This window comes from Nelumbo nucifera, chromosome 1, assembly GCF_055504915.1.
Source record: "Nelumbo nucifera cultivar China Antique chromosome 1, China Antique-T2T, whole genome shotgun sequence".
Classification (NCBI taxonomy): Eukaryota; Viridiplantae; Streptophyta; class Magnoliopsida; order Proteales; family Nelumbonaceae; genus Nelumbo; species Nelumbo nucifera.
Window position 1 is genome coordinate 58,038,337 of NC_142649.1, and position 16,207 is coordinate 58,054,543.

A 16,207-nucleotide genomic window follows, 5' to 3' on the forward strand; every position below is an offset into this window, starting at 1 on the left:
TTTCCTTTCCCCATATTTTCCTTCAACCCAAACATAGCCTAAGGAATAATAAGGACTCTTCTTTATCTATCTTTTGCTCTCTTTTTCATAAAAAGAGATCCTCAGAATAAAGGAGAAAAAAAAAACGAGAAATTCCTTAGGAGAGAAGAAATTGGTGCTCTCTTCACATCTATAAAAGATGTCGACGACCACCAGTACAACCAGCAGAAAGAGAGAGAGTGTGAGTGCTGGCTGTAAGGAGAAGAAGATTGAGAGTGTATTTTAAAGGTATTTTTCTCTTAACAACTCTTGGTAGTCAGACTATAAGGCTCAGTTTGGAAAGAGTACAAATGCAAATATGTACAGCGTAAATACATACAAAATAATATAAATTATAAGGTTTTGCACTCTACATATTTGCATTTGTATTCCTTCCAAACTCAACCTAAGGAGGTCATCTCCTGATCTGTGTTTCCTGTGAGTGTATGCATGTTTCTCTTCTTCTCCAACCAGCAGCCTATAGATCTACTTGACACTGATTATTTGGTAAATCTCCTTTCATGGGTTTCTTCCTGCTAGAGAAGAAAAATCTATTCAGGGACCTCACTTGCTTACACCTTAAGCTTTTAGGTTGAACAACTTTTTGAGAGGGTATCAAGCATATTTGATCAATTGGTTTAGTGTTTGATCTATTTGCTTCAATTATAATTAATTAAGTTTCAATAAACAAGGAACAAGGTATGGGTGTGCGTGTGCTTGTCCACACTTCAAGCCTGATGCACTTTCGAGTATTCGAGAATAAAAACCTATTTAACCTTATTCACAGGCTGGGGTGCTTTGATTGTCCAAATACCATGTCTTTCCTGCATCATAGATTTTCCCTATTTGGTAAATCTATGAGTCTTTTCCATATTTCTTTCGGTCTATATAGCTTGATCGATACATGTTGCTTTTCTAGAGAGTTCAGCTTCAATTAGGGCAAACTCTGTTCTGGCAGCCTTTACTGCCTTGCATTGAGAATATCTCCATATAAATATGCTTTATATCATGGGAAGATATTCCTAATGCAAGGTTGGGCAAAGCTGTTAGAACGGTGTGGGCATAGATTTGCCCTCACTGAAGCCGGTCTCTTTTCTAGAATGCCACTTGTATTCCATTAATGAATAGGTTTTCTAAGCTCTGCATGTGTTTGGCCCACTTTACAGGACACCCCATAATGCTGGTTGGGAGAATGAAGGCTTTAGGCTTCACAATATTTTGTATTATAATCTCTAACAACTTCATTTTATCGGTTCAGATCTATTAATTTCGAAATTATCTAATCAATTAATAAACTCAAGGGCCCATAATAGAAAAAACTCAGCCAAAATTATTCTTCAAAAACCCAATAAAGGGTTTCTAATGATACTAGTATAAAAGCACATGTTATGCACACGCATAGAACATTTATGACTTGAAAGTATTAACTATATATAATAGGGAAATTGTCTAAGGGCATGTTTGTTTGCTCTAACGTCTGACATCTGAAAATGCAATAATTATATTAAGAGGTATATTGGTATTGGTGAATTTTTTTTCTCTGAATTCTGAATGCAGAGAATGTTGTTTTGAATTCTGAAAAATGCCAAATGTCCAATTTAACCCCATATAAGAGAATTTTTGTTTGTCTATATAATTCAATAAAAAAACAATATTAAAAATTATTATAAAGTGCCGGTAGGAGTAGTGCTGATGTAGAACACATGCAGTTGGGAGGGAGTCCGAGAAATAGTGACAATAGGTCAAGTCAGGCAATGGAAGCTAATCATGATTCCACCAAACCAAAAATTTTGATTCGGTTTTTCAGTTTTTTGTTATTTTGGTTTCAGTTTTCAAGTTTGGAAAGTTGGATAACTGAAAAAAAACCAAATTAACTAAACTTTATTATTATTATTATTATTATATATACATATAATACATATACAATATCTATAATATATAAGAAAATACATATAGTGATGAAATTTGATTTTAACCAAAAATCAAACTAAAAATTTCAATTTCGGTTCGATTTTTCATTTAAATTTTTTTCTTATTTGATTCAATTTTTAACTGAATAAATCATTTGCTCACCCCTAACTTGCTTACGTAAGCAAGGAGGATTTTGCAGTAGTTGAGGAAAGCGAGTGATACATATAGGCTGGTGGCTATCCATGCCTCTTTCATTTGTGTTTGGATTTCCTACCCACAAGGTCCCTACCCATGCTTACCCACACATAACTAAAGCTGCACATTGAAAACATCTCCCTATCTACATATTAACATTATGTGGAGATGTTCCCAATGTATAATTATAATGTCCTGTGGGTAGGAGTGGGCAGGATTCTTGTGGGTAAGAGATTCTAATTGCTTTCATTTCAACAATAAATGTTCGAGAAGCATGTCAAAATCTTATTTAGGATGGGTCTCTCATAGGATCAAGTGGATTACTGGGTCTAGCGACCAAGGAGACATTTTGAGGAGGATTTGGAGCATTTTGATTTGGGCCTTCTTAAAACCCTAGGAAATTAGGATTATGAAGGCAAGGTTCATCTAGAAATCCATTAAGTCATCCGAGGGGAGAATGTGCAAGAGAGTGAGGTTGTGATAGAAGAGCCAATGGTGTCAGCTAGTGGAGGAGGGGGGATATGAATCAATGAACGGGGAGACTCAAGCAGGAGCTGTGAATCTGTGATCATTATTCTGCTCAAGAACACCTTAATAGTTTCTTAACCTAGGAGGGTTGTGGGACTTGCAGGTATGTTCTAAAGCCTTGAAACTATAAGACAAGGGTATGTTATCTATCTTTGCTTGGAATTTTTGGGGTGCTAGTAGAAATTTTTTTATGCAAAATATGGTAAATAGGGAAAAACATAACCTTCCAATTTCATTTGTTTATCTAAAACAAAACTTATGCATTCTAAAACGGTTTCCATCCAAAAGAGGTTAAAATATCAAAATGTTGTTTTGATCGGTACTAAAGAATTTTCTAGGGTCTAGCTCTTTTTTGGAAAAATAATATTGTAAAAGACATCCTAGTTGCCCAAAATAAAAAAAAAAAGAAGATTTAGTTGGTAATAGTTAAATCATATCCAATTGATTAGGAATGACTACTTTCTTGTGTCTATGTTGAACTTGATAAAACACTAAACAGAGGTTTTTGGGGCTAATTTTATAGAAGTACTGCATGATCTCAACCTTATTGGTTGGCCTTGTCCATTTGTTGGTGATTTCAATTATGATCATTTTGTTGGTGCTGATATTGATTTTTGTTTGATCATGGTGTGCATAATTCTTTGTTAGATAAGACTTTTAGACAATTTGTTCAAGACCTACAACTCTCAAAAGTTAATTTAGGCAAAGGGGGTGACTATACCTAGACTAAGGCTCGATTTGGAAAGAGTACAAATGCAAATATGTACAGTGCAAATACATATAAAATAATACAAAATATAAGGTTTTGCACTCTATATATTTGCATTTGTACTCCTTCCAAACTGAGCCTTTGGGCAAAGGGAGGTGGGTAAAGTATATAAGAAGTTAAATTAATTAAAGCTGTTGTGGGAGCACGTTGGGGATTGGATTAGAAAACACTAAAAGTCTTAATAAATAGTTCATCGATTTACAAGCCCACCCCTTTTTAGGCATTTTCAAAGTTGGTTACTTGAAGAAGTATGTGAGGATTATTAAGGCCTCGTTTGGTGCGTCTTTCTGTGCAGTCTTTCGACTGTTTATAGACCGGGTAGACCGCACCACGGTCTTTTTCCGTTTGGTTCATAACAAATTTAACCGCCAAAAGTCGGTGTGCCTAAAAGACATGAGAAGTCCATTTTGGTATGATTTTAGGAAGATCCAATTGGAGCTTTTTGTGTCTTTTTCGCTTTATTCTCATGCGGAAAGACATGGAAAGATGCATGATAGCCAAACTAGCTTTGGGCTGCTCAGATCTTCATGCAAAAGCTCAATGCATCTTTTAGCTGTCAGAACTACTAGAAGATCTTCCCAAAAAGGCTTGCCAAATGGCCCCTAAGATCAATAAGGGACAAATTTCCTAGGTTTTGCTAATTTTCACAATAAGTGAAAAGTGAAATTTGATAAAAATAGACCTAAAAAGGTGGAGAAAAGAGACTTTTGGGGAGGTGGACCAAAGATTAAAGTAGGTTAATAAAAAATTACTAGAATTGGGTTCGTGAAACCTAAATTGGGAAGAGCAAACGTTATCCAAAGACCTTGAATATTTGTAGAGGAAATTACTATTACAAGAATTAAATTGGATGCGGAGATCTAGACAATGTTGGGTCAAGGAAGGGGATCATTTCACCACTTTGTAAATTACAGGAGACACAGAAAGCAAATTTCTTGGGACAAGGATGAAAGTGGAGAGTGGACTGATGATCCAAACTATAGCTCAAATCTTTGTGAAAACTTTTGAGGAACAATTTCAATCTCGAAGAAAATCGAGTTTTAAAGGAATTTTAGGATTATTTGACTTTTCCATTTCAAACGTGAACAATGAAGGATTGATAGTTGTTCGTTCTTTAGAGGACATTGAAGAAGTAATTTTGTCTTAGGAGCTTTAAAAACTCATGGATCTAATGGTGTCTCAACTTTAGTTTATCAAAAATTTTGGACTCTTATAGGATAGGATATTTACGAATTTATGGTGGAGTTTTATAGGAATAAACAATTCTTGGGGAGAATTAATCATACTTTTATAACTTTGATTCCAAAGGTCAAAAATCCTAGCCAGGTTTCACATTTTAAGCCAATTAGTTTATGCAATGTTCTTTATAAAATTATTACTAAACTCTTGGCCAATAGATTGAAGCCCCTATTACATAAATGTATCTCTCTCTTTCATGGAGTCTTCACTTTTGTGAGACAACTACAAGATAATGTAATTGTAGTGTCAACACCCAATTTTTGCTTGGTCCCTTCATCCTACCTCTTTGTACTCTCCTTTTTAACCTTAAAAACTTGGAAACACAATCAGATAAAATTGAGACTTTTAAAGCTAAAATTCCCTTTTTTGATACAATCCATTAAGCAAATAAAAACCTTGAGATCAACATCAGCATCCAACCAGATATGATCCACAGATTTAGGAAACTATAACTTAGTTCATCACACTAACTTTCTTTCTAACGCCTCCGATCTACGTGATATTCAAACTCCAACTCCCCAAAATTAAATTCAAGACATCCATCACCTCAAGGTCATTAGGATACAATCAATTAGTGAATCCCTCTACAAATCTATGATGATCAACAATAAAAAACGCCAAAATTCTATTCTGACAACCATGCACGACTAGAGTTAGAAAACCAAGTTTAACCATTTCCTTCTCATATCAGAACCATCCACTTGACTCCTCACCTTAATCTGTGCCTATCCACCAAATTTCAGTTCAAAACTCCTTTGTTTGACCCACCATCAAGCCTAGATCCTATTCAACAAATCTCATTGATTAGAACTTATCATCTATTATAACAACCTTATTTGACCAATCAGACCTCAGCACTATGTTAGAAGACCTAAAATAACCCCAACACATCAAATTTTATGACCAAACTCTTCCATTTGACAATTAAAAAAGTGATATTTCATTTTGAGCTTTCTCATTAATTGATAAACCATTGGCTGAAACCTGGACCCAAACTAAGTCTATAAATCAACACCTCTGATCAAAGATCCATCACTTCCATCAGAGTCAGGGAATTCAAAAGTGCCTACCTACCAACTGCTATTCCCAAATCCCCAATTTGACCTTTCATCAAGCAAAGATTCTATCAACAAATATCATTGATTCAAACTTGTCAGCCATAGATCTCCATCATCCTGACCCTATTTTGCCAATCAAACCTCACCACTGTGTTCAGAGACAGAAAAAACCCTAGTACGTCAAATTTCATGATCTAATTCACCTATTTGACCATTAAACTAGAAATATAATACCATTTCAACACGTCAGATTGAATCACCATGTCATCTGTCTCAACTTGAAACTTCAAGGGGGTGATGGATGATGTAATACCCATTCTTGACCTTTTAAAACACCTAGACCAATGAAATTGAACCTAATAGACCCAAAAGCCCAAAAACCCAAAGATACCCCCCACTTAAAACTAAGAAAAGACAAAATAACATTTGTAAGTGGGTCAAATATACATTTTCCGCCACTGTCATCCCCAAGCTCCCATTGGACACACCAAACCCGTGAAAACACTCCCGAATCGAAGAAAATTTTTCACTAAAGAGGAAAATTTGACTGAGCACCTTTTTTCTTTAAAAAATCCTTACCCATTTTCTTTCAAAAGCTTTCTTGAAGCCCAAGCTATTTGATTGGATGAATTTCAGACATGTCCCTTTCCTTTCTATATAAATAGGACAGAAATAAAGCTTCAAGGGGACTAGAGGAGAGGACCTTGGGCGGATCTGAAGGGGGGGCAGAAGAAGAGCATTTCTCCAGTCTCGGCAGTGCCACCACTTTACCTGAAATTCTAAGACCTTTGAAGCTTAACCCTCAAATTTGTGTCCCCTATTTTCAAACTAAAGATTTGAAACTAGAAACACTCACCCCAACTTAATAGTTCGTCAAAGCTTCATTTGAATTTTTTTAGCTGCTGGAAAACTCTTCTCAAGGTTGTACATGTGAGTTAAGTCTCTCATTCTATCGTTTTTCTAAGCTTGATTTTATATTCTCTATTTTTCAGTTTAGTTTTAGATTGATTGAAGTCTTTAAACCATGGGGAACTCGCATTCCTATCTTCCTTTGGACTAAGAGAAAGAGGTAGAGAGGCAAGGGTCTTAGGAAAATCAGTACCTAAGACTTTATAATATCACCTCAAATCAATTCTGGATAAAGTTGGGAGTATTTTCACTAAATTTTGTTGGAAGCAATCCTTTTCCTTAGTCCTTTTGTTGGAAATTGAGCATGAGCAACTCTTGTATCGGGCTGCTATAGCAGCTTGGAGTGAGGGGTGTCTAACACCTTCCCTCTCCCTATCCTTGGAGTCCTAAATCTCTCGGTTGTATGCCTTTTCCCATGGAGAAAGAAGCCACTATCAAAGCAGATAAATCAATTTTCAAATGTGAAAACGAGGGCTCATTTCCTCTAAAAAATGGGTGGCAACTCCATCTTTTTTTCTGGCCATGAGCTTCCCTGAGCTTACATGTAACTTAGGAATTATGCTAGTTTATGAAGACCATGAAATTAGAGAATGAATTTATAGTAACTAAACTAGACATTTCTAAAGCCTATGATTCCCTAGAGTGAGATTACCTATTGTGAGTTGTGAAATCTTTGAATTTTTTTGAGGAATGGTGCTAGTTAATTTGGTTTTGCACTTTCTTAGTCTCTTTTTCAATTGTTATTAATGGTGTGCCTAAGAGTACTTTAAAGCTTCTACAAGAATCAAGCATGTGGACCTAATTTCCCCATACCTCTTTGTATTGGCCATGGGGGGATTTCTCTAGGATAATTGCTCGGGCTAATGACCAAGGGAAGTTATTGAGGATAAGGGTTAGTAGACAAGCCCCTAGCTACTATTTCTCATCTTCTATGTGCCAGTGATGTAATTGTTTTCGATAAGGCAAATAGAGAGGAGGCTTGGGATTTTAAGGAACTTCTGGGTCAGTTTCAACTCCTTTCTGGATTACAAGTGAATTTCTAAAAATCAAGTATTTACTTTAATAAAAGAAGCCTTTCTAAAGGAGCCCAAATGATCAGAAGGCAGCTAATATCCCCTTATAGGGAAAAGAGAGAAATGGATGGAAAGCTTCTCTTATGCTAGAAAAAGGTCATTATTTAATCTGTACTTCAATCTATTCTAACTTACTACATGAGTGATCAAATTTCCTAAGACAATACTAGAGGAAATGGAAGGGGTTCAAAGAAAGTTATGGTGGAATGAAAAGAAAGGGAGAAGGAAATGAAATGGGCTATCTAAAGTAATATCTATAAATTAAAAGAGGAAGGTGAGCATGGGCTTGGATGTATGAACTTATTAAACAAGGTGCTATCTTGCGAAACTACTTGGCATTTTTTGAATGAGATAGATAAATTATGGGTCAAACTTCTACGTGGTAAACACCTATGCAATAATGAGTGACTTACAAGAAAGATTCCTCCATCAACATCTTTGGTTTGGAAAAATAGTGCTCAAGAGCTATAGGATTTAGTCCTGTCACTAGGTTTTCGAGTTCAAGAACTGACAAATTTGGGTGTCTGGGATAACCCCTGGATCAAAATAGAAGATGGATTTACTTGTCCTATGGGGCCTCCCCCTTTTGAGTTAAATGATTTGAAAATCAAAGATTTAATTGTGTAACATTCGTAAGAATGGAATATGCAAATGTTGGCAAATGTTTTCCAACAAAGGGAAATGGATTTGATTTCTGAAACACATTTTCAAAGTGGATGATAGAGTGATTTGGACTAGATCAGGTAATGGTAAATTGTCCACCAAGAAAGTTTACCAGTATGAGGAGCCTAGAGATTCTAATATATATAAGCAATACAGACGCAACAAGTTAATCAACAATTAAAACGAGTTTGGAAATTGAAAATTCCCCTAGACTTAAGCCTTTTCTCAAGAGAATTGCAAACGATTTCATTTTAATGACTAAACAAGATTTAGTTAATCAAGAAATTACTCAAGATTCAAATTGCGTGTCCTTTTTTCATCTTCTCATTGAGTGTCCTTTTTTCGTGGGCCATTTGCTTTGCTAGCAGCTAGTCTGATGTCTTTAGGAGAGCCATAGGATTCTCTTCTCTCCAACAATTCCTTGATTACTTATTTTCTATTGTGGTGATTGCTCCTGTTTTGGATGATTTCTTAAGTTGGAGGCTTGGTGTTATAACTGGAAATAGAGAAATGAGAAAATAAATCCCTCCCCTGTTGTAATTCCTAGGAAAATTCAAAGGGCCTTGTTTGATAATTCTAGTGTTATTGGAATGTTATACTGTAATTCTTTCATGAGACAGTCTAATTTGGAGGGTTTTGTTGATTCATATTGCAAAATCTTCCTCTTTGAACTGTGATGAGGGTGTTTTAAATGATAATTTAGGTTGTTTTTGGTTGTTGTGTTCTAAATAGTGATAACTCTTTAATTTTGGCTATATAAATAGGTATAATTTGTGTAAGTAGGCCCTTGGAAGTTGAATTAGGGGCTATTTTAAGAGGGATGACCTTGATAGCTATGAGGGGATGGGACAAAGTGCTGGTGGTTTCTAATTCATAGGTGGCTAAAAATGTTTGCTTTGGAGTGATTTTAATGTCTTTTGGAGCTGGATAAGTTGGACTTAAATATGAAGTTGGCTAAATATTTTTGTGAATTTAGGCTGTCTTTGGTTTGAAAAAAAAATGTAGGGAAAGGAAGGGAATGGTAGGGAAAGCCAGTGTTTACAACTTGCCATTGACCCAACTGGTTGAACTGCTCAAACCGTCACTAGATCAAGATTCCGGGTCCGGTTTAAATAAAACCTAGAGAGGGTAAAAAAACCCATTGACTTGGTCAAAACCTGTTTGACTCGTACAGTTAGAGTAACCCATTCGACCTAATGACAAGGTTTTAGGTTGCATGCTAAGTGTGTATGCAAACTTCATGAGGCCATAACTTTGCACTCCAGTGTCCAATTAAGGTGATTTTTTTTTATTTATTTTTGGTAACTTTTGAGATCTATGCCTCTCAAGGTCCGTAGGCACCTTGCGCTATTAATTTTTTCCAAAAAAAACTTTTTTGGCCTCAAATTACATTTTTTAAAATTTTTTTTACAAATAAAAATTTAAAATTGAATTAAATAATATAAATTAAATATAAAATATTTCATATATTACATGTAAAACATAATTATACATTATTTATTGATAAAATACATGTTTATACATACGCACCCCCCCCCCCCCACACACACATATATATATATATATATATTTGAATTTCTATATGACTAATGTGGCACAATCTAACTTGTTTGACTCAACTGGTCGAATCGGTGACCCTCGACCTAGAGGCAAAAGTGGTTCGGCCTCCAAGTTGGTTTTTAAAACACTAGGGAAACCTATACAAGATATGTTAAGGTTTCCTTGACTTTCCCTTCCTTTCCTTACCTTTTCTTCCAAATCAAACACAACCTTAGATTTAGTCCTCACAAGTCACATCGTTCTCACACCCTTTTGCAGCCATGTGCATTGGGAATATCTCCAGATTTGTATTTTTTTTATTCTTTTTTGGTAATTGATCCCGTGTATTTTTTATTCATGGGAAGATATTTCCAATGCACAACTACAATGGATTATAAGAACAGTTTTATGGAATTCAGATGGACTCCCCAGAAAGAGGGCACCCCAAAAACAGCCCATAGCCACATCGGTCCATGCATTTGGATCATCTCTCATATTTAGGGCAAATCTATATATATAATATAGAGAGGAAAGAAGGGAGGTGAGGGTCCTCTCACCACGGATCTTATGCTATCTCCTCCTCTCCTTTCTCACACATGTGCACATTTATTTTTATATTAAATCATTAAAAACCTCATGGGTCTTTATTGTCTCTAATAAAATCCATATTTACTCTCTAATAAATCTCTTCCTCTCCTTAATGGTCAATGCTTGTAACATTTCTCCTCCCAATTAAATCCTTATTTTCCTCTTAAATATCCCTTAATCCCTTTTGACTCTTTCTAATAAAGTAGGGTGTAAATTAGATGGATCAGGTTAGATTAAGGATCAATCTAAATATAAACTTTAGCTTGGACCCAAATTTGCCCATCAATACATAGGGTGAACCAATCTAAACAAATCATTGCTCTTATCTTTGAATTACCAGGTTTTTTCCTCTATTTTGCTCCTTTCTTTGGGTTCAAGTTTTTTCCTTTGTTTTTATTAATTTAATGTAGATTTGTTTAATGGATTGTTCTGGTTCAATAATAAAATATAGTAAGAATAACTAAATGTGAGTTTTTGGTTATCTTTATCAGTTCAATTTTGAAATTGTTTTTTAAACTTAATTATTAGTTTCATGCTAAGCACATTTTTTGGCTTTATAAGACTACACAATGGGAGGTAACCCATTACCCCAACCCAAGGTCTCTACTACAACTAACTAGATAAGGTATCAATTGAAGCACTACCACTTGATTTATATGCTTCTCAGAATATGTAAAATATATAAAAATAAAAGTTTGAAGAAAGGAAAAAAATCTTTTTTACTATTTTACACAAAAAATATAATTACAACTATGTCTTTCAAATTCAGTTTTGTTTGTATTGCCTCAACGAAACCGATCTCGTCGACAACAAAAGTCAGCACGTTCATGGGTGTGGTAAAAGTGTAATAATATTCTGAGCAGTTTAGTAATTTTAACCCCATCGCTGATCCTTATTCCTTAACATTGAAGATTTCTTCTATTCCTGTTCCACTGTTATCCCTATATACAGAGCCAACAAATGGCGGACAATCAAAATTCAGAAGACGAGGCGAGAGAGAGAGAGAGAATAGAATGGAAGAAGAGAGTAGCAGCACAACAGTGGGTTTCTACGCCTTGCCGGAGGGTTGCATTTCGAATATCATTTCGCTCACGTCTCCACAGGATGCGTGCCGATCGTTGGTGGTCTCATCAGAGTTTCGATCGGCGGCAGATTCAGATGCCGTGTGGGAGAGATTTCTGCCGTCTGATTATCGAGATATCCTTTCAAGATCAGTCTCTGCAGTGGATTTCCCATCGAAGAAAGACCTTTATTTTCACCTCTGCGATCACCCCATCCTCATCGACGACGGCCAAAAGGTAAACCCCTTTTCGACTTCTCCGCTCCTTGGTGAATACCAATCGCCAAACCACCTGAAAATTTTTCGCTTCTTTGTCTTTGGTTGATTTTGCGTATTGATCAGATTCGCACCGCGTGGGGAACACGCGAGTTTCTGATATCTTCCCCTTCCTAATTCCAGTAATTCAAACTGAAATTTTACTTGGAACAGAGTTTCGCATTGGAAAGACGCAGTGGGAAGAAATGCTTTATGATTGCAGCCAATGAGCTTTTCATTGTATGGAATTCTACTCCCGAGTATTGGACCTGGAGATCCCACCCTGAATCCAGGTATCAATTCTCTCTCTCTCTCTCTCTCTCTCTCTGCTATGAGGCTGGAATTTGCAGGTTCTCAGAGGTGGCTGAACTCTTGAACGTTTGCTGGCTTGAAATCCATGGCAAGATAGAGACAAGAATGCTGTCCCCGAGAACAATTTACGAAGCTTACCTAGTTTTCAAGCTGGCGGAGAATAGAAGAGGCCTTGACATTCTCCCAGCAGAGCTGTCCGTGAGGTTTGCTGCAACTGAGGGCGGAGACATCCGCAGTGTGTATCTGGATCCTCAATCGCCTCACCAGCTACCGCCCATGTTTCCGCCACCCATTTTGGAGGGTCGACAGAAGGCACAGTACCCGCAGGAGAGAAAAGATGGATGGCTGGAAATACAGATGGGTGAGTTCTTTAACGACAGAGGAGAAGATGGGGAAGTGGAGATGAATCTCATGCAGGTGAAGGGTGGTCACTGGAAGCGTGGTCTTATTATCCAAGGAATTGAGATTAGGCCTAAACAGATTTAAATAAACAAACAATATGTGCTTTTCTTTTGCTCTGATCTGTATTATATACCATATGCCTTTTCATTCCAAATCCAATGAATGTTACGTTGCATATGGGAATTGAACAATTATTGTTTTGACATAATCAATGTAAAACTTAGCTATTATCATGTGTTTTAAACAGAGTAAATAAACAAATAATATGTGCTTTCTTTTGCTCTTCTCTACTCTGTATATACTATATATCTTTCCATTCTAATGAATATTAGAGGGGAATTGAACAAATATGTTTTGACAGAATCAATGTAAATCTCAGCTATATCATGTGTGCTTGTTTTCCTTGTTCTTGATCCGTTTGTGTTCTGTGGATTCAAAAATTTCCTCAAAGATTGAAGACATTGGATTGCAAGCCTGAAATCCATAAAATAGACAATGTTGATTTTTTTTTTCATTTTAATTTTCGGGGTATCCTCCAAATTCTTGCTTGTTCCAGGCAAAAATGAATTGCTTCACCAATCATTGCCTTATTGGTCCCTGTCTCATTCCAGCAAAAATGATATATAGGTCCAGATTGGAAAAGGAATTAGCCATAGCTTGCTCATCCAAAAAAGAAAAGAATAGTCACACCTTACTTCGAGTTTTCTCGTATCGAACAAAATACAGGGATGAATATTAGCATATAAGGGCAACTTTTGGGCCCTAATATATTTAAAAAATTTTCAAAATTAGGTTAAGTTTTTAAAAATAATCACTGTTCAACTAAAGTAAAATCACTGTTCATCTTCTTGTAATTTGTTTAACAGCGGCGGGTCGTCGGCATTCTAAGGCGCTGCTTTTAGTATTCCCGGCCTCCTCAGTTATATACGCTATCATCATTCCGCTGCTCGGGAACCTCAGTGGTCTCTAGCCCGTCCTTGCTACGGACCGACCAATGCAGCATATAGATATTCAAGCTGCTGCCCCTAATTTCATTTCCCCATTGTTGAACCCTTTTTTGGCGACGGGACGTCATCTCGGAAGGCCTCGGTGGAGGGACTAGCTCCGGGCAGACCTGCGCCTATGCACCAACCCGGTTCTGCCTTTGCCGATTCTCCCTCATTCGGCAATCTCCTTTTCGCTTGCCATCTCCACACCTGCACCACGGAATCGTAACAATAAGCACAAGATCAAAAAAAGAAAAAGTAAGGGTTCGATAAGTATATCGAAGCGACAAAAAGAACAAACTGGCCACCCTGTGCATCAACCTAGTGAGCATTAACATCTCAGAGCATGTGTATGCTGTTACGTCTATCTCATGAATCATGTTTAGGGCCGACCTCTCCTCCCAGGTGAGCATAGACCTTTGAGGCTACAACACTCTCGTCCTCGACACGAAGAAGAAAGTCTCCTTCCAATGCTTCACAGAAGAGGGGGCCTCAACCAACAGCTTGATATTCTTCCTAGTCAAGAAGTAATAGTAGCCCTGCTGGTGATGTTTCAATTGAAAGAGGAAGGTCACCATACCCAGGGTCAACTCGATGTCACGGACCACACAGTAAGACATAAGGCCGAACAAAAATCTAAAGGAGTTTGGCATCAGCTGCACCGGCAATACTCGGTACCACCCAAACACCTCGGCAATCCCTTCATTTAGGGGAAACCTCAGCCCGGCTTTCAAATTGTTCTCGTACACACATATCTCACCTGGTCGAGCATCTGTTGGCATCTCACCAGGCTGCAGACACCTCATCCCGAACACCTCGAGGATGTCATACATAGCTCGGATCCGAGCCATATTCCCAGGGGTCAAAACGTAGGGGGTGGTCTGAAACCGGTGACCAGCCCGCAAGGGACGCTCTACTTCTACCCTAGAGAGACCAACCTCGACCTCCTCAACCTTGGCAGCCTCAAAATCCCCAACCTCAGACTCATAATCTGAGCCACTAGAACACGAAGAGGAACCATAGGAGGAAGAAGAACAGGAAGATGGGGAAGACATCTTACCGGACTTGAAGCCACAGAACCAAAAAGCAAAAGACGAGCAACGCAACAACCCTTCGCCAAGCTAACTAAGCGATCCCTCTCGCAAATGGCAAAAGAGAAATGCCCACCCACCCCTTCTTATAACCCTCATGAGCGTGGATCGAAGCCAGATCGACGGTGGGGATCAAGCGCTGCTCTGACGAAGCTCGGGAAGACCAATCATCGCAATTGTCACCGCACGCACAAGGCCTTGGGAACCAAAGCAACGATCTTGACAAACAACGATAAGGACATTAATTGCCTTGGTCTGCCCTAAAGCACTAGTCCAACCAACGTTGCAGATGCCCGAGGTCCTCCCAGCAGTGAACACCGACCAAAGGAGGTCGCACTGTGCCTCAAACGAGCCCTCCACTCTTAGACTTCGGAACTGAGGGAGTGGTGTTCAGATTTTGAAATTTCAAGAACGAATTCCTCAGCCAAAGAACAGAGAGTCCATCCTCGACATAGCATTGCCAAGCATCTGAGACGCCTCAACTTCGGAGCTCGGCACCTTCCTCGGCACAACATTGCTGAGCATCATAGAGGTTCTGACTTCGGAGCGCGACACCTTCCTCGGCACAGAATTGTCGATCATCATAGAGGTTCCGACTTCGGAGCACGACACCTTCCTCGGTGCAGCATTGCCGAGAATCAGAGAGGCCCCGACTTCGAAGCTTAACTTCACCTCAGCAACTAGCTGAGCTAAACGACCATGCAGCATTTCAGCCGAGGAACGAAGAGCCCTTCCTTAGCACAACTTCACCAAGCATCAGGAAGATCCAGACCACAAAGCAACTCAACACCTCGGTGCCCTGTTGGGCTAAATGACCGCACAACACCTCGGCCGAGCACCCCCTCCTCGGCTCTAGAACTGGGGTAGTGGTGTTTGGATTCTGAAGTTAAGATTCTTGGAGTTTTGCAGCTAACAATTGAAGGACTCCTCGGCCACAACCCACATTGCGTGGACCCTAAATTCTGGCAAGCACCGAGGAACACCAAGTAGACCAGACGCTCAACCAGACTTCCACTAGATTTCAACTTGGAGCTCCTCAGCCAAGGAACAAAGCATCCTATCGCATTACACCTCAGCCGAACACTTCATTCCTTGACTTCAAAACTAAGGGAGTGGTGTTCGGGTCATGGCTGAGCTGGTCCTAAGAGACACATGGCCGCCTAGTCATTGCCCGGTCATCCCGGCCATGTTAGCATAGCTCAGCCAACTCTGTGGCATACACTGGCTCCACAGCCTCGATCAGGTTACACTATTATTGTAGCCCCCATCTTATCCTCTTAGCACATCAGCTATATGTCACACGGATAAGCATAACTACAGATAAGAGAAGAGAGGAAGACAACTCCGCCGGGGAATAGGACTCTATCCCAAGGACCTTGGTAGTTAACCTCATCCTGGCAACCCCGGAAGCCCAATCCAACTAGGACACGGATCTTCTGCTATAAAGAGGTATTTCATGCTCAAGGTAAGGGATCAAACTTCTGACACCCATATTTTTACTCTACTTGGACCAGCACCCTTATTGCTCGGCCCGACTATCCACTACCTTCTATTGACTTGAGCGTCGGAATGCCTACCCGGGGATAACTCCTAAGGCCTTTGACTTCCCTT

General features: G+C 38.6%; 2 protein-coding genes across 4 annotated transcripts in view; one reads left to right on the forward strand and one right to left on the reverse strand.

Annotated features, from left to right (window-relative positions):
• The first annotated feature begins 11,412 nt into the window (after nt 1-11,412).
• On the forward strand, nt 11,413-12,802 carry LOC104585825 (putative F-box protein PP2-B12). Of its 3 annotated transcripts, none has more exons than XM_088895396.1 (3): nt 11,413-11,788; nt 11,980-12,601; nt 12,671-12,802. In XM_088895396.1, coding segments are annotated over exons 1-3 (909 nt in total). In that variant the 5' UTR covers nt 11,413-11,503; the 3' UTR covers nt 12,673-12,802. The 3 variants fall into 3 exon arrangements, with proteins under 3 accessions (XP_088751522.1, XP_088751498.1, XP_010241130.1); XM_010242828.3 differs by having other exon boundaries at nt 11,415-11,788; nt 11,980-12,098; nt 12,156-12,802; XM_088895372.1 differs by having other exon boundaries at nt 11,980-12,802.
• An 822-nt stretch (nt 12,803-13,624) lies between these two features.
• LOC104585828 (uncharacterized) overlaps nt 13,625-16,207 on the reverse strand; it is a 102,086-nt gene continuing 99,503 nt past the window's right edge. Inside the window, exon 4 of the mRNA XM_088895119.1 lies at nt 13,625-13,715. Within this exon, the coding sequence (XP_088751245.1) occupies nt 13,640-13,715 (76 nt within the window). The 3' untranslated portion in view covers nt 13,625-13,639. The remainder of the gene's footprint in view (nt 13,716-16,207) is intronic.

What these genes read in the sequence shown, in the direction of transcription:
- LOC104585825 (XM_088895372.1), top strand. Translation starts at nt 11,504, where the DNA reads ATGGAAGAAGAGAGTAGCAGCACAACAGTGGGTTTCTACGCCTTGCCG. An exon ending in TCATCGACGACGGCCAAAAG is followed by an intron (nt 11,789 to 11,979) that starts GTAAACCCCTTT and finishes TACTTGGAACAG; the next exon opens with AGTTTCGCATTGGAAAGACG.